At 40.3% G+C, this 19,338-nt stretch overlaps 1 protein-coding gene across 8 annotated transcripts in view; it reads left to right on the top strand.

The window, feature by feature from the left end:
* The window catches only part of NCK2 (NCK adaptor protein 2), a 162,531-nt gene that overhangs the window by 86,106 nt on the left and 57,087 nt on the right, over window positions 1-19,338 (top strand). For all 8 annotated transcript variants that reach the window (XM_073351333.1, XM_073351353.1, XM_073351343.1 and 5 more), the window contains one exon: window positions 17,337-17,578. In XM_073351333.1, coding sequence (XP_073207434.1) covers window positions 17,353-17,578 — 226 coding nt within the window. In that variant the 5' untranslated portion in view covers window positions 17,337-17,352. The remainder of the gene's footprint in view (window positions 1-17,336; window positions 17,579-19,338) is intronic.

Raw genomic sequence — 19,338 nt, 5'->3', positions numbered from 1 at the left:
AGGAGCTGGCTGAGGAGATATCTGAGCCATTAGTGATTATCTTTGAAAAGTCATGGAAGACTTTAGAGATTCCGGAAGACTGGAAAAGGGCAAATTGAGTGCCAATCTATAAAAAGGGAAATAAGGACAACCTGGGGAATTACAGACTATTCAGCTTAACTTCTGTACCCCAAAAGATAACGGAGCAAATAATTAAGCAATCAGTTTGCAAACATCTCGAAGATAATGTGATAAGTAACAATCAGCATGGATTTGTCAAGAACAAATCTTGTCAAACCAACCTGATAGCTTTCTTTGACAGGGTAACAAGCCTTGTGGATAGGGAGAAAGCAGAGACGTGGTATATCTTGATGTTAGTAAAGCTTTTGATTCTGTCTCGCATGACCTCATAAACAAACTAGGGAAATGCAGTCTCGATGGAGCTACTATAAGGTGGGCGCATAACTGGTTGGAAAACCGTTCCCAGAGAAAAGGAGTACTTGTGGCACCTTAGAGACTAACCAATTTATTAGAGCATAAGCTTTCGTGAGCTACAGCTCACTTCCTCAGATGCATATCGTGGAAACTGCAGCAGGCTTTATATATACACAGAGAATATGAAACAATACCTCCTCCCACCCCACTGTCCTGCTGGTAATAGCTTATCTAAAGTGATCATCAGGTGGGCCATTTCCAGCACAAATCCAGGTTTTCTCACCCTCCACCCCCCCACACAAATTCACTCTCCTGCTGGTGATAGCCCATCCAAAGTGACAACTCTTTACACAATGTGCATGACAATCAAGTTGGGCTATTTTCTGCACAAATCCAGGTTTTCTCACATCCCCCCCACCCCCATACACACACAAACTCACTCTCCTGCTGGTAATAGCTCATCCAAACTGACCACTCTTCAAGTTTAAATCCAAGTTAAACCAGAACAACTGGGGGGGGGGGGGGGGTAGGGAAAAACAAGAGGAAACAGGCTACCTTGCATAATGACTTAGCCACTCCCAGTCTCTATTTAAGCCTAAATTAATAATATCCAATTTGCAAATGTATCAGTGGTTCATAGTCATGTTGGAAGCGCACAATGAGTGGGGTCGTGCAGGTTCGGGGTCCGGTTCTGTTCAATATCTTCATCAGTGATTTAGATAATGGTATAGAGAGTACACTTACAAAGTTTGCAGACGATACCAAGCTGGGAGGGGTTGCAAGTGCTTTGGAGGATAGGATTAAAATTCAAAATGATCTGGACAAACTGGAGAAATGGTCTGAGGTAAATAGGATGAAATTCAATAAGGACAAATGCAAAGTACTACACTTAGGAAGGAACAATCAGTTGCACACATACAAAATGGGAAATGACTGCCTAGGAAGGAGTACTGCAGAAAGGGATCTGGGGCCAATAGTGGACCACAAGCTTAATATGAGTCAACAGTGTAACACTGTTGCAAAAAAAAGTGAACATCATTCGGGGATGTATTAGCAGGAGTGTTGTAAGCAAGACATGAAAAGTAATTCTTCTGCTCTACTCCTATGCGCTGAGTAGGCCTCAACTGGAGTACTGTGTCCAGTTCTGGGCCCCACATTTCAGGAAAGATGTGGACAAATTGGAGAAAGTCTAGAGAAGAGCAACAAAAATTATTAAAGGTCTAGAAAACATGATCTGTGAGGGAAGATTGAAAAAATTGGGTTTGTTTAGTCTGGAAAAGAGAAGGCTGAGAGAGGACATAACAGTTTTCAAGTACATAAAAGGTTGTTACGAGGAGGGAGAAAAATTGTTCTTAACCTCTGAGGATAGGACAAAAAGCAATGGGCTTAAATTGCAGCAAGGGAGGTTTAGGTTGGACATTAGGAAAAACTTCCTAACTGTCAGGGTGGTTAAGCACTGGAATAAATTGCCTAGAGAAATTGTGGAATCTCCATCATTGGAGATTTTTAAGAGCAGGTTGGACAAACACCTGTCAGGGATGGTCTAGATAGTACTTAGTCCTGCCATGAGTGCAGGGGACTGGACTAGATGACCTCTCGAGGTCCCTTCCAGTCCTATGATTCTGATCTTTTAGTCTGACCTGCTGCATTGCACAGCCAAGGAACTTCATCCAGTAATCGCCACATCAAGCCCATAACTTCTGTTTCAGCTATAGCATAGCTTTAGAAAGATATCTAGTCTTCATTTAAAGATGTAAAGTGATGGAGAATCCATGACATCCCTAGGTAAGTTTTTTCCAATGGTTAATTAACCTCACAATTTAAGAAAAAGAAATTGCACCTTATTTCTAGACTGCCTATCTCATTTGTGTCACTGCATTCGAAGATAACAGTCCCCCATCGTGAGAGTATGCATTCTTTGTTCATAGATGTATGTATGATCTTTCATATTGGCTGAATTAAAATGCATATTGTTCAAATGAGCTCACCTTGAGTCAGCCTGTACCACTGACCTGTCGCCATCATAACTTAACCTCTCCACTTATCTTTGTGTCATCTGCTAATTTTACCAGTTATTTTATATTTTCTTCCAGATTGATTAAGATATTGAATAGCAGGAACCCACTAGAAACTCTCACATTAAATACCTATTCCTAATTTAACAGTTAATTTTTGTGATCTATCACTTAACCAGTTTTTAATCCATTTACTGTGGGCTACAATGATTTTTGTCTAGTCCAAATTTTTTTAAATCAGAATGTCATGTAGGACTAAGTCAAACACCTTAAGAAAGTCCTGTATGTCAGCACACTTGTCTTTATCAATCAGATTTGTGACGTCATCAAAAATATCAGGATTATCTGACAAGGCCAAGTTTTCATAGAACAATATTACTCGGCATTAATTAGGTTATCATCCTTTAAATCTTCACTGATTATGTCCAATATCAGCCTTTCCATGATTCTACCGGGGATCGATAGCATGTTAATCATCCTATAACCAAGGCCATCCTATTTACCATTTTTAAATATTGGCATGACATTACTTTTTCCACAGTCCTCTGGAATTTGCCCAGTGTTCAAAGATTTATTAAAAATCAACATGAATGGCTCAGAGAGCAACTTGGTGAATTCTTTTAGTACTTGTGGGGTGAAAGTTATGTGGTCGTTTAGATTTAAAAATGCTTCACTGTAGTAGTTGCCATTTAACATCCCTCCATAGTTACTGATGAACTAAAAAATATTTCATTATCACTGTAGGATAAGAATATATAATTGTTTCTTTCCAAATATAGAATATAAGTATTTATTCAATACTTCTGCCTTTTGCTACATCATCATCAACATTTTTACCATCCTATCTAGTATTGGACCTATACCGTTGCTAGAATTTCATTTCCTCCCAATATATTTAAAAAATTCCTTTTTATTGTCCTTAACCCTACTAGCCATAGATTGTTCATTGATATTTCCTAGCCTCCTTTTTATTCATGTTTTTACTTCCTCTCTTTACTAGTATGTTGAACCAAAGAAGTCTCTCTTCATGATTGGGGAACAGTGTTGTGTGAGTGGCTTTTTTTCTGGGGGGAGCGGGAAGGGAGAGGGCATCTAGTAAAGCATTTTTAATTGCCAGTTACTCAAATTTTTATGTTTAAAATTTTCCTGACATTCAGTTTTGCTCATGATTGTTTTCTGCTTTGGAAAATTAGCCTTTTTAAAGCTCCAACTGTATATATTACTGGCTGGGACTATATTCTATTTGCACATTTCAGATGGAATTAATTCATTGTTTGCATCTAGCCAACTACGGTTTTTAATTCAGTGATCAGTTCATCTTTATCCATCAGAAGAAACTTGAGGGGGCCATTTAGGGATCTGGGGCAAAAATTGGTGATTGGTCCTGCTTTGAGCAGGGGGTTGGACTAGATGACCTCCTGAGGTCCCTTCCAACCCTGATATTCTATGATTCTAAGAAGGTCTAATACAGAGTTGGTTGCAGTACTTCTTGTGCTTGAAAGTTATCATTCATTTTTAGGAAGTCCAGGGATTTTTTGCTAGTGGCAGCATGAGACCTCCAGCAAATGTCCCTCAGGTAAAATCCCCCATAATAACACAATTTTTGTTTCTTCACATTATAGATGGAAGTTTAAGGAACTGGTCATCCTGGTCCCTCATATGATTTGTTGGTTTATAGCAGACCCCCACCATCTTGTAATTTTGTCGGTTATTACAATAATAAGCATTCCAGGTCCTGTCTTTCTGAAGGGTCAGTAATTCTAAAGCAGGTAATGCCATCTTTGATGTAGAGTCCCACCCCTAGGCCCAACCTATTCTCTCTATTTTTCCTAAATAGGTGTTTCCGTGGTTTTAATGGTCCAGTCATGTGAATATGTTGTTAGATGTTCACATCTCAATTCTTTCACTTAAAACTTAAGTCTCAAGTTAAGTCTCAAGTCTTAAGTACTCCATTCACAAAAGCTCTGAATTTGATGCTCTCATATGATTGTTGTTTTAGGACATTATTTGTTTTACTTACTTATTTATCCCTTAAAGATATCTTTGTTACATCAAGAATTAATACCTGAAGGACAAAAGTTCCTTAATTGTGAGTGGAAAATGGAAAAAATGTACTGTATTGTCTATAATCTTTCTTGGATATTTATCCTAAGTAATCATCATTCATTGTGTCAGAATCTTGATTCCCAATTAATTAGTTTGGTAAGCTAGTGTTCTGCCCATTTTATTAGAGAACATACTGTACCCAGTAGAATTGAATACACCCTGGTTTAGGGCATTGTTTTATTGCAGAAATTCTCAAACTTATTAATAGTGTAGACTCATGGAGACTCTCTTATGGACCACCTGTGCTTTCACTTGTAATTACATATCTCTGCGGCCGCTACAGTAATTCATTATAATTGCCTGGTAGGAATATGGGAACATAGAAATTGCCCTACTGAATCAGGCCAGTCCAGCCACTCAACAATAACTAGTACTGTATACTTCAGAGAAAGAGATAAAACCTCCATAAGAGACAATTACATAATTCCCTGCTAGTAGGGAAACTTCTTCCTAATTCTAGACTGTAAGTAGTTGATTTATATCCTGGAGCATGAGCATTTATATCAATTATACATTTTTAACCTATTCACTATAACTCTGTTGGGCTTCATCTTTGCAATGTGATGAGGACTCCAACCACAGTTCATCAGTGTACTTTAATAGACGCTTAACTCTAAGGCCATGAGTAGTCCCATTGACGTCAAAGAGACTACATACACATTGCATAAAGTGTTGAAGTGTTTCACTGAATCAAGGTCACAGTGTCTAGCATCTTGCAGGTTTGAGTCCATTATCCACAGAAACGTTCTTGTAATATGAGAAAAGGTAAATAGGACTGCTTGATTTGCCTTCACAATTGGTTTGCATATTCTAAAAAATCCTTTTTTATTAGTCTGCCCTCTAAAGTAAATAATCCTGATATCTTTTCAATATCTCTTCATATGGAATTCCACTCCCCCCATGCTTCTAATAATTTTCATTGCTAGTGCTCTCTTTGTATTTTTGCTGTATCAATTTTGAGATGGGGTGACTAGGGACTGTACACAATGTTCAAGTTCAGGACATACCATCCTTCTTGTATAATGACCAATTTTTTATGTTTTATCAGTATAAAATAGCTATTTTTATCAATAGCTTTGATCCTGTTTTTACACATCTTAACTTTTTTGTGCTTTGGGGGGGAGGAGAGCGGATGTGGGAGAGGGGAGACCAGTTTGCCATTTAGAATATGTTAGGTTGACCACAGTAATATCTGGGTCTTTTGCTGAATAGTTACAGTTAATGTAGAACTCAATGTGCAGGAGTCGTTTTACAGCTTTCTTGCCAGTGTGTTTTACCTTGCACTTGTCTTCACTGAATTTTTTTTTTTTTTACCTTGCACTTGTCTTCACTGAATTTCGTCTCTCTTTATGCTATATAATCATCAAGTTTTGTCAGGTCCCACAATTGTCCCTTTCAGAAGTTTCTCATCTTAACTAATCTAAATTTTTGTGACATCTGCAAATTTTGTTGTATTGTTTGAAAATTGTTCACCTACTTTTTCAGACTATTGATAAATGTGCTTGTACAGGTTGTGCTTTGTAATGAAGAGCCTTAAAACCTTTAGAAGCAGCCTGAAAAGAGGGTTATCATGGAACCTATCTGTTGAGCACTAGCAAGGGCTGGGAACTAGTGGTCTAGTTTTAAAGCACAGGACAAAGAGTCAGATAGTCTGGGTTCTGTCACTGAGTCATTGTTCCCTTAGGCAGGTCACTTAAGATCTCTGAACCTCGGCTTCCACGTCTGTAAAACTTAGTTGCTAAATTTGCAGATGTGTGTTGGATAATAAAGTACTTTGAGATCTTTTTGTTGAAGTTTCTATAGAAGTATCCTTTTTTGTTTGTTTGGGCCTCACTGATTAAAACTGGTTTTGTTCTGTGAAATGAAGACTTCAGATCTGCTTTTTTCTTTTGTCATTTTTTTTTTTTTTATTGGTGACCAGAGCTATTTGACAAGAACCTCTGACACTGTTTTTTTTTTTAAATAACTAGAGCTGCATGAAATACTGTATTCTTTAACAAGTTTTTGTATGAATTCTTCAAGTTTCTGTTTATGTGGGGTTTCACCCTTTGTGTTTTGTATTCAAGTGAACCCTAAAACTGAGACAAACTCAGAATCATCTGAAGAGGTACACCAATTTTTTCCTTATTTTATGTCAAAAACTGTAAATATACACTGGCTGAATTTCCCTTTGTGTGTGTGTGGTTCAATACTTGAGAGAGTTAGATTCAGGTAATAAATCAGCTCTTTAGATACTCTTCCTAATGGGAATAAGACTGCACCATGAGCACAACTGCTTAATATGACAGAGTGTTGTGGAGAGAATGATTTTGCCATGTAGCATTTGCCCAAGGCATGAAGTTTCACCCACGTGCTGTGGGTCATGAAGGAGTAACTGAGTGGGCACCGGACATGTATATATTGAGATAAGTAGGCCTTTAACAACACATGGTGGAGTATTAGGGGGCATGATTGGTTTCAGTTTTCTGGAGTGGCGTGCTCAGATTGTTTGAGAAATGCTGCCCTAATCAGCATAGTCCTAATTGCTCTCAAATGTCAGATTTTATTTTCCAAGCATAACTATAAATAACTGCAGTAACACATTCACTGAATGTATATGTATATTTTTGTAACACGTAAGAGCCTCCATATCAGTTAAGTACTGTACGTATGGTGTTAATTGGGAAATTAAGACCAAGGTGTCTTGAAATTTATCCAGTTTACAAAACAGACAATGTTTTTTGCTAGTTGAATCCTTCACTTTTTAGTAATAGTTTCTTTTATGTGTCCCAAGAAGATTAACAAAACTTCAAACAGTAATGTAAACCATTTTTCAGTCAATTCTTACCAAATGAGGACGCATCCCTAGTTTTATAGTTGTGAAAAGAAAAAAATCAAGCTTACTTTTTTCTCAGCAGGTCTCCAAAGATCACCCCTACTCCATGTTTTTACTACCCTCTTTAGCCTAGTCAACTTCAGTCTTTCTCCCAAGACCAGAGAGTTGAAAGTTTTCACAGCTTGTCTCAATAATTCCATTGGTGAAATTTGCAAAGTGGCAATTTGGAGCAACTTTTCAGTATTACCATCTCAGTTTGATGATGAGATTAGTCTTTCTTTAGTCAGGCAGTCCTCATTCTCTCATTCATTTCTACTTCAGCTGCTGGTTAATATCCAGAAACACACATTGCATGTCAAATAGTATGGGTTTGTAGAGGAAATATATTTGAATAACCTCCATTCCCAGCAAGTAATCTATCTTTCCTTTACAACACTGATTCTAAGCTCCTGTCTACACTGCTATTATAACTGAGTCAGAACCCCCTTAAAACTCTGCTAAAAATTGTATGATAGTTAGAATCTGACTGTGTTCAATAACTGACTCGAACTCAGGTCTTTAACCCAGTTGCAAGGATTCTATCTTCGAACTTCCAGTTTGATTGAAATGTAGGAGTGTGGTAAACATATTTCCAATATTGTCATAGATGAGATGTAGGTGAGGCTTAGTAGAGCCATTAAAATGCTTTATTTTTAAAACTGCTAAAATGTTTAACTTATTTACAAAAGCTACAACTAGAGACGAGTGAGCTCCAAAAATCCCTCCCTGGTGAGCAAGATTTTTTTTTTTTTTTAAAATATGTACTTCGTAGACTACAAGTAGTCTATGGCTTAATGAAGTGTAATAGCAAGTTATGAAGTTGTGGCAAATACAATAAAAATTAGCTTAGAATATAGCATTCTAGGGAAAGCCAGCCGTCTGGGGGGAGGGAGTAGAGACTGGGGCAGCCTGATCTCTGTCATAGCTAGTATGCAGAATGTCTGTGAACATAGGGAATATTTTATGGAAACTCTAGTTGGAGTAACATATGTAAGAAAAACAAATAACCACCCATCTGTTGCACTAATAAAGCTAAAAACAAAGCTGAACCCATATTGCAAAGTAAAGCATCCTTAATATTCACATGGTGAGAAACGGCTAAATTCCGTGCATAAATTGACAGCTGTGTTTGCAGTAATTTTTTTAGTTAAATAAGCATTTCCAAACATGTGATTCATTGAAGTCTTCTAGAAAGTGAGTTCATTTGACACCCCCACCCCCGGTACATCAACCAGCCATAAGGTGATCAGGGGCCAGATTCTTTACTTTGATCCAGCCCCTTTGTGTTGCTCTGGCAGTATAAAGAGGCCAGAAAGCAGTTGTCACAGCCAGTGTTCCCTCTAATTTTTCCCACACGTGTGCAGAATGAATTTTATGTGCACCAATATGGCGGGGATGTGTGACACTGTGGCAGTTCCGGGACTGGGCCTGCAGGATTGGGGCCCCTCCCCTGGCCAGTTGGGCTCCCTGAGCGTGGCCATGCAGTTTACAGGGAACTTAGGTCCCAGCCAAAGATTTTCCTGGTGTGAGGGAGTCTCATTAACATTGCTGTTGGACTCTTTTGCACTTGACTGGATTGTTTAAAAATATATAATATACATAGCAGATTTTCAAAGGACACTGATGCTTTGGATGGATGTTTAATTCCCTTGAAACTTTGCTGGTTGGGTTCTCCCCCAGATGCAACCTCCCCAACTTAGTTCTTTCATTTATAGTCTGTTATATAGCACCTCTCAGTATGTGAAAACCTCACATACATTAATAGAATTACCTCCTTCTTCGAGTGATGGTCCCTGTTGTATTCCACTGAGGGTAATGTGCATCTGCTCGAAGCCGGAGCTTTTGAAAGTAGTGTCCATCAGTCTGCGCAGGCGCCCTTGCAGTACCTCATGGTTTCGCCTGAGGTGATAAATGGCAGGGCGGACCGATCACGTCTCCAGTTCCTTCTCACTGCATGCATAGTCCGAGTTGGAGCTCCAGCTATCTTTTCATCCTTGGTGACACATTTTGCTGAAAATCATTGTATTTCTCACTTAGCTCAGTATTTTTAAGTCTTATGCTGTTTCTGAAAGAATTTGTGGGATTTCTTGTTTCTGAAAGTTCTACAGGTTCTCTGGACTGGGGACATTGCTCCTATAGTTCCCCTTCTACTAAGCACTTTCTTGTTTTATTTTAAACACTTTCTTTTCTTTTTTTTTTAAATTTGCAAACAGATGCCACTTTGGCGTTTTTCTTCTCTCCCTCCCCACAGAACCCTGGTCTGGGTACTGGAGTATGTAGAAGAGGCCAGAATTCAAGATCTGCTCTTCCTGTCCTTGCTTGTTCTTCCTCAACGACGAGCCCCAACACTGTCTCTTCTGTTTGGGGGAAGCCTACCCTACTTCCAGGTGCACATTCTGCCTCTCCTTCCCAGCCCATACATGGGAAGGCAGAGTCTTCCGTTTAAAAAAGCACTTCCTGGAGGTCACTGAGGGGCCACAGTTGGACTCTGGCTGGGGGATCCCCCCCGTACACCAACCAGAATAATCCAAGAGTGCACCTCCTACTGTGGAGACACAGTCCAACTCTGCTGGTACCAGTGCTACGGATCCCACATTGGGGCCTAGCCATGAGCCACAGAAGCATGCATGGAAGTATGGCAATACGTCTTGCTCCATGCCCAAGAGAGGACTACTGACCAAGAAGGGCATTTCAAGGGCTCACAAAGGCGATAAGAAATCTCGATGTTTTCCAGATGCATTGGTCCACAGTTCAGACCCACAACACTTGCAGCCAACACAGTCGGTGTCTGGGGCACTGTGGGTACCGATGCAAGTGACTTTACTGACTGCAGCAGCAGCTGCAATTTCAGTCACCTGGACTCAAAGTGGACTCAGCACTAATGCAGAACCGCTCGAGCGGTTTGTGCTGCAACTGGGACAGTCTCCACAGGCACAGGTACCACATCCTACACTGAAATCTCAGTCCCCGGCACCGGATTTGCTGCCAGCGGGACGTGTCCATACAGTACCACCCTCTCCGTCCACACAGCCAGAGTTGTTGGACTCTGATTCCTTCTCAGAAGCAGAGGGAATCGGTCACTCCATTTAAGCTGCTACCCCCTCTCCGGAGGCAAAGCCATCATAAAGTCCAGCCGACACCGTGACAATACCCTCTCTTCTCACAAATGAGGACATTAGTATCTGGCTCCTTGGCACCACAAGTACAACAGCAGGATCAGCCAGGGTTGGCCATATTGGAACTCATGGGCCCAATATTCACCATCAGTACCATCCTGTTCAGTACAGGGGGAATCCCCAGTGCCAATACTCTGCCTCTTACTGAGAACACACTCAGAACTAGGATTGGATGATGCCCCGATCAGCCTATACCCGTTGGTATCCTCAGAGCTGGAAGGATCCTGATCATTGTCCCTGAACAACCCCAAGGTGTCAACACCTTGCTCGCTAAAAGACAATTATCACCAATTTCAGGAGCTGCTGCGTAGAATAGCCCACACTCTAGAAATACCACTAGAGGAGGTGCAGGATAAATAGTGCCACATATTAGACATTTTACATTCATCGGTAGCAACTAGAGTAGCCAACGAGGACATTTCCAACTGACACGAACAGTGTGGCACACCCCTGCCACATGTGCTCCCACCTCAAAAGGGGTGGAGAAATGGTATTATGTCCAAACTAAGCAGTCTGAATTCCTATTCTCCTACTCTTGCCTAACTCCCTAGTTCTTCAGGCTGCTACGGAGCAAGGGGAACAGCAGCATCCACTCTCTACTCCACCTGATAATAGATTGGACCTTATGGGCCAAAAAATCTTCTCTTCAGCTGGACTGCAATTCCAGATCTTGAACTATTTGGCCTCAATTGCCAAATACGATTTCTTACATTATGAGCAGATGCCCAAGTTCCTTGACAAGCGGCCTAAACAAGATCATACTGAAATCTGGCTGCTCTAAAGGAAGGCAAATTACTTGCAAGGTCTATACTGCAGGAAGCAGTTGATGCTACAGGTACATCCTTGCATACTTTGGCCACTGGAATCATCATGAAGAGGGAATCTTGGCTGCACTCCTCAGGTTTCCCCAGGGAAGTTCAAAACGCAACTGAAGATCTTCCCTTCAATAAATCACACCTTTTCAGTCAAAAGACGGACGAGTCTCTACACTCACTAAAGGACACCAGGGACACGTTATGGACCTTAGGTATATTTTACGTTGGCACCAAAACGCAAGTATTATCGTCCATCTTCCACACGTTGTTACAGAACCTCTCAATTCTACCAGAAGCACACCTATGAGCCCCTACAGAAACAGGATAAAACCCACAGAGCCCACCCACCTATCACTCCACTGCAACCCTCCACACATCAGCCTCAGTCGGCTCATAAACTGTATTTCTGACCACCACTAGAGAGCCATCAACCACTTCACAACCCAACACCTCAATTCACTGTCCCAGATGGGGGGCCTCCTCCAACTCTCCTTGCCAACCTGGCACTCGATCACAACAGACAAGTGGATCCTCAATGTTTTTGACGTGGCTACACCATTGAATTTATGGCACTGCCTCTAAAATATTCCTTACCCAGATTCTACTCTGGGAACCACTCCCACGACAGTACCATTGTTCTGGAGGTGGATTCCCTTATACCGAGCAGGGCGGTGAAGCCAATCCCCATGCATCTACAGGGCACAGAGTGTACTCTATTTACTTCTTGGTTACCAAGAAGAAGGGAGGATGGAAGCCAATTCTAGACCTCACACACCTCAGTCGGTATATCCACAAACCAAAGTTCCATGTGGTCACGCCTCTGGCAGTCATCCCCTCCCATGGGCAGAGGGTGAAGCTTCCCCTCAAGACGGCTAGCTCCCCATCCTGCCTCTTCTGCCCATGGTCCTGCTCACACTCCACACCCACTCGCCCCACCCCCCCACCATTCGTTGCATATGCCCCATCTCCCCTTCCTCTCTCCTCCTCGCTTGGCCCCCCTGCCACCGCTTGCCTTGTGCGTCCCTCTTCTCCTTTTCCCCTCCTCCCCACTCAGCGCCCCTGCCCGTCACTCGCTACATGTGTCCCTCCACTCCTTCCTCCCCTCCTCCTCACTCAGCCCCCTGCCGTTGCTCACCACGTGTGTCCCTCCCCTCCTTCCCCGCTGCCCAGTTACTGGTAAATAACCTCCCTCTCTCAGCTCCCTTGTGAGGTACAAATTGGAATATCAAGACAAACACTAAAAACCTGGCTCTACTGAAGTCATTGGCAAAAATCTTGTTGTTTTCAGTGGGGACAAGATTTCACCCAGAGAGACTGACTTGCTTAAATATAGTGTGTTGCCGAGATTAAGAGTTTATCTAGGCTAGAAATTCTACAGCAACACAGTTGCAGCACTGCAGCTGCGCCACTGTTTCACTTCCATGTAGAAACTATCTATGCCGATGGGAACGATTCTCCCATCAGCATATGTAATCCACCTCCCCAAGAGCACTTTCTACACTGGGACTTAGCTTGTCTTTACTACGTTGCTCAGAGATGTGGATTTTTTGGGTCGCTCTAATTTTCTAGTGTAGATCAGCCCTAAGAGAATCCAGATTTCCTTATTCCCCGTTTAGTGACATAGACTACGGATGTTACTGTAATTAACTTTAGTTCCTCATCCCAGTCTATCAAACGTTTGTAATAATTAAACTTATGAATGTAGAAGTGCCACTTGTGTCCTCTTTGACCCTTTCTGAAAAGTGCAGCTCCTCTTTCTTCTAAAACTAATTTTCCACTTTTTTGTGCCCCCCAGTAGTGCAGTTTTATATCTTTCTGTGCTGTATTCCTTTTCCCTCCCTCTTCTTTTTCACTTACGTAAATCCATTTCAACAAGATTTTTAAGCACATGCTTAACTTCAAGTGCATGAGTAGTTCCATTGACTTCAGTGGGACAACTCACATACTCAAAGTTAGGTACAAGCTTAAATACCTTGTTGAATCATGTCCTATGTGGGCAAGTCATTATAGTGGTTGTAGGCTTGCCTTCTCTGCATCTTTATAAAGCCATATAGTGCAATGGTCTCATTCTGAACATGACTTGACATTTTGGCCAATTCTACATTAGGACAGCTACCTTTTTTAACATCTAATGCCAGATCCTGGACCATGGTTCCCTTCCTCTTTCACTGTTCTGATAGCACAAAAAGATCAAAACTGCCCTAACAAGGCTGCTGGGAACTCCCTGATTTAGAGGAATCCCTTGGTAATGTTTTAGAGTTGTCAGTGTCATCTTTACATTTGCTCTTCCCCTGGACATAAGGTACATTCCTGGGTGTGGCCAGGTGGCAAGAGGGAATCTTTGTAGCTAAAGAGAATCTAGATCAGTACTTCGGCTGCTCTAAATTATGCAGTGAGCCAGTTCAGCCCTCTGGTCATCCCCACAAAGAGAGGAATAAAAAATTTAGCTGCCCTCTTCTAGGCCCTCCGTGTCCTGTGTTCACCAGTGCTCACCTAGATCCAGGAATCTACTCCCTAGCATTAAATATGGTAGACCACTGTTTCTTAAGGCAACCCTTATACAAAAAAGCAAGGTTCACACAGCTGCCTCTTCTATATCAGTGAGAGCGCAAGGCTGCTGTTCTTGACACCTGATGTCAAATGTGGCAGATCTCAGTAAAGAGAATCTTTGTCTTAACATTTTTTGTTTATGTAAAAGACTTATAATCTTTCAGGTAGGTGACTAATTCGATTTTAACCTTCCTTTAGGTGTAAGCTAACCTCTACCAAACCCCCAAACCTCGTAATTGCTGCTCTTCTGCACAACCATAACGTTAATTAACCTCACTAGTAGTGTTTTAGTAACTTTCTTTATGTTTTGCATATCCACTGGAGTAGTGAGAATTGGCTGTCCTAGTTCACAATCGCTGAAAATAAAATAAACCAATCTAAACTGGAGAGAGATTGTATTGACAGCACCAACAACTGGAATGGGATCAACTACAATCTCCCTATGGCTCCATCATGTTATTGATCTGTGAAGTGTTTGTCCATTTTATATGAACTGAAGGCAGAGATGTCAGTTTATCAGGAACTTGGTTCAAAAGCTCAAAAATGTACTATGTCATTATCAGAGGGGTAAAATGATTTTAAAAATTCAGTTTTCAAAGGATCTTAATACCACCTATTCCTTATTCTTCCTCCAACAGGCTGCAGCTATTGTGAATTGTAAAGACACCACTTATTGTCTGTAACTAATTGTTTAAAGTTTCAAAACCCTTTCTTAAATTCATTAAAAATAATTATATAGACTCATGTTCAAACCATCTCATCTCTAGCTGGGGATTACAGTGGACGAGAAGCTGGATGTGAGTGAGCAGTCTGCCCTCGTTGCCGAGAAGGCTAACGGCATATTGGGCTGCATTAGTAGGAGCATTGCCAGCAGATGGAGGGAAGTGATTATTCCCCTCTATTCGGCACTGGTGAGGCACCTCTGGAGTATAGCATCCAGTTTTAGTCCCCCCACTACAGAAGGGATGTGGACAAATTGGAGAGAGTCCAGCGGAGGGCAACAAAAATTATTAGGGGGCTGGGGCACATGACTTACGAGGAGAGGCTTAGGGAACTGGGGTTATTTAGTCTGCAGAAGAGAAGATTGGAGTGGGGGAGATTTGATAGCAGCCTTCACTTACCTGAAGGGGGGTTCCAAAGAGGATGGGGCTTGGCTGTTCTCCGTGGTGGCAGATGACAGAACAAGAAGCAATGGTCTCAAGTTGCAGTGGGGGAGTTCTAGGTTGGATATTCAGAAATACTATTTCACTAGGAGAGTGTTGAAGCACTGGAATGGGTTACCTAGGAAGGTGGTGGAATCTCCATTCTTAGAGGTTTTTAAGGCCCAGCTTGACAAAGCCCTGACTGGGATGATTTATTTGGGGTTGAGCAGGAGATTGAACTAGATGACCTCCTGAGGTCTCTTCCAACCCTAATATTCTATGATTCTAGCTGCTGCATGCTACTCCGTGTCCTGTGCTCCTGTCCTGAAAAATGAGGATGTAGACAAACCTCTGAACTCTTTCAGTATTTCAGAAAAAAATTCATGCCATGACTTCTATGTTAGCTACAAATATTTGTCCTGTCCATTGTTTTCAGGTGAGAGTCAGCTTGCTTTGTCTTTTTTAGTTGGAAGAATGGATCAGCAGTATCCAATACCCAGACCACCATAACTCAGTTCTGTAATGGAATCATGCTATAATCATATAGTCATCTTTAGGACATCTTAGTGTTTGTGGTCTCTAAGTTATTTGATTTTTAAAGATATATTTGTCTTTTCATACTTTCCCTTCATTTTGTCACAACAGCTCTGAGTTTGCACAGCTTGTACTGTAGGTAGGTACTGCACAAGTTGGATCTGGAAATGAAGACCACCATTAACATGAAACCCCCAAAATAGTATTTTTGCAATCACTTTTCAAAATTAGCCTCAATTCAAATACTTTAATTTGCTGAGTAGAAAACACCAAAATAATTGCTTTTATTACCTTACAGCCACATAAGAGCTCTTAAAATAGTTTGTAACACGTTGCAATTGTAATAGTATACTGGTAAAAACAAGGTACTAAAGGCAAATAATATAAAGAAAATGTGCTTGGAGTTTAGAATTGAAATGTATTTTAAAAACTATTTCTACCAGATTGTAACACATTTGTGATGTCCGCACATTTGACTTTAAGCTTTCAAAAACAGCTACTGTACTAACCCTGAAAGATCAAAAAGCTGATGCTGTTTAATATAGAAATCTCATAAGTTACTTTTCAGTCAAAGATCACCAAGGAGTTGTTGAGAGGATGAAATAAGTCAGACTCTTATTAGTCATTTTAAATGTTACTGTACTTATTATCTCTTGAAACTTATGCTTTGTAGGCTTTTTTTAATTATTTTTTTAAAGAAAGCTCCTTGCTTTTTATAGGGCTAAATTGTTCCTAGACCTTACTCAGCCATTATGTGAGTAAAGGGGAGTAAGGCTTCCCCTGCTCAATTGAGTAACAGCTATTCAGATTACAGCTCCAGTCATACGTGGACAGAAGGAGCTACTCACCCAGTCTTGTCAAACCTCATGAATAAGTGGACAGAGAGTGGTGGGGGGCAAGATGCGCCTGAGCTGTGTGTTCCCCCTACTTGCTGACTCTCTCCTCTGACACTTCCTGCCATGCCACTCCAGGGAACAAAAAGGAAGAAGGGCTTCTAAGATGGCATAGCTATATTCTATCCCTTATCCGGGTCATTGAACAAGGGCTCAAAAAGCAGTAAAGTATTTAAAATGATACAGACTAGAAGAACGTAACTATTTTCACTGCTGAAGTACAAATTCATTATGTAATTAATTAGCCCAAAATGTCACATCTTCCTCTTTTTTTTAAAAAAAGCCCACACTCTTCTTTTTAAACCTAAGTATTTTGTATGTGTGTATGGAACATGTTAGAATGAAGGTCATTATAGAATGATGTAATGTAGGAAGTGTGATAATGAGGATGGAAAGGAAAAATCTTTTTTGGACTGTACTACTAGTTTTCTCATTAAGAACAGGATCTTAAAGAATGTAGAAACAATTTTATAATTGTGTGTATAGAGACTAAATGTGTTATATATGTTAAGTTTAGAAACTTTTGTGGCTATTCTTATAGTCTAATAACATTATATAATATTCCAGAAGAAGAAAGTTAAACACATGCAATGACTAGAATTTATTCCCAGGACTTCCTAATTTAGTGAGAAAATAAAATAAAGATATTAGTTTTAAGAAAGGTCAGTTTGATTATTGTATTGTTTGGCAAACCAAAAAGGGATGATTTTTTTCATTTTCTTCTGTATATGCCTGTTTTTTCCTAAAGGAGTGTAATATGACATGATTTCATGTTGAAATAATGGAGGGGGATACAAGTATAGTGTGTTAATGAACTTTTCCACTGTTTTGTGTCAGAGGGACTCCATGAAAGATGACAGAAGAAGTTATTGTTATAGCAAAGTGGGATTACACCGCACAACAGGACCAAGAACTTGACATCAAGAAGAATGAGCGTCTTTGGCTGCTGGATGATTCCAAAACATGGTGGAGGGTAAGAAACGCTGCCAACAAAACGGGATATGTGCCATCAAATTACGTGGAGCGAAAGAACAGCTTGAAGAAAGGCTCCCTGGTTAAAAATCTAAAAGACACATTGGGTAAGTCTGATGGTACTTTTGCTGGGGTCTGATAGAACCGGTGACTTTTAAGTTAGGGTGTTAAAAACTAATTTGTCTTAGAAAAATTAATGCTCTGGGGGATTTTGTAGTTCTCATATTGAGGGGTAGTGTTGAATGTTTCAGAAAAAAATATTTGATGTAGTCAGTAAAGATTTCACTCTCATCTGTGAAGGTTAAATAAAGCAAGAAACATTTTTTTCTTTTCATTCAGATGCCACATGTTCATAGTGGTAGCGCTTGATTTTTTTCATTAACTTAAGAGCATTTTCTAACTCTTCTATTCTCAAAACAAGTCCAAGTGGAAGCATGGAATTGAATATCAGAATATTTCAGCCATTATCTATATCTGCCCATCAGTTCCTCACAAGAATGCATTAGCCACATAAAGAAAAGTATAAATGCTTATATTTTTAAGAAGTTAGGTTGTGTTTTTAGGGAGGTGTATTTGGAAATCAGGTAATGTGCACATATTTAATCTTTTCATCACTAAATTCTTTGCTTTCATTTGCAAAATACACCAGATACGTGACTCTTGTAGATTGACTAAAAAAGCATTCTGAATTGGATTAAGTACAATACTGTAAATCTTGAAAGGGTTTTACTGTGCTTTTTCAGAATTTGGTTCCTCATTTCTGGAATGTCTTTCACTGCTGTTTGGTAATTATGACTTTTCCTTAATTGAACTGTTAAGTGCCTATAGCTGTAGATAAAAAGGCTGGATAAGTAGGCAAATGGTACCAGTGATTCTTGCTGTTATAAATATAGTGATGTTTCAGGATGTAATGATTAAAGTGCAAACAATTATAAAGCTAGAGCTGGTTGGGAAAAGAATTGTGTTGGAAACTTTGACAAAAACAGGAGAAAAAATGATTTAATTGAAATTCATATGTAAAGTTTTTGAGTTTTCAGCAGAAAAAAAACCATATTTGGGGCTGAAAACTGTCAACTGCAAACCAAAAATTTCAATTTGGAAATGCCAGTGTGGTGCTTCATGGGAGTTCTAGTTCATCTGTCTCGTGCCTTTTTTCCTTTATGGGCCAGGATCTCTGTAGACTACATCTTTCATGATGCACCTCCAGTGTCTCCCCTCTTATTGAGCTGCTATAGTGCATCATGGAAGAGGCAGTCCAACTTGGGAACCTAACCCATAGAATAACATGAAGGCATACTGCACCTGAACTACAAGTCCCATAAGAAAACACAGCATTTCCAAATCAAAATTTGTTTACTTTCAGCAAAAATATTGTTTTCAGTTATTTGGTGTTTTGACACAAAGTAAAAATCTTCTGTGTAGAAAGCAGACACTTTTGAAAAAACGTTTTTGTTTTGTTGAAAACACAATTTTCCATTGAAAAACACTTTCAATGGACCTATGTACAGCTCACCTAGCTCCTCCTTATGTCTCTGTTACCCTTTCATATCTAACATCAGCATTCTTAAGAGGACTAAAGTGATTTCCAGTCTGTCCTGGGACCAGGCTTTTCTTCATTGCTGTGAGTAGTTCCACCCCTAAAGTTACCAAGATATTTAGGACTAACAAAGTGCGCTCTTCCTCATCAGCCTACCCTTTTCCTAATCTCTTCTTACTCTGTAGTTTGTTTCGAGATTCCTGATTCATGGCTTGGCATCTTAGTTCGCCTCCGCCACCACTCATTGTGGTGCAGATCTTGTGGGAGAACCTGCTATTTTCCATGGCAGACCTTTTATATTTCACTTGTTGTTTTAAGCTTTCAGGAAGA

The sequence above is a fragment of the Lepidochelys kempii genome, chromosome 1, assembly GCF_965140265.1.
Source record: "Lepidochelys kempii isolate rLepKem1 chromosome 1, rLepKem1.hap2, whole genome shotgun sequence".
In the NCBI taxonomy this organism is placed as follows: domain Eukaryota; kingdom Metazoa; phylum Chordata; order Testudines; family Cheloniidae; genus Lepidochelys; species Lepidochelys kempii.
The sequence above is the reverse complement of the archived record's forward strand: the minus strand, read 5'-3'. Positions and strand labels throughout refer to the sequence as shown.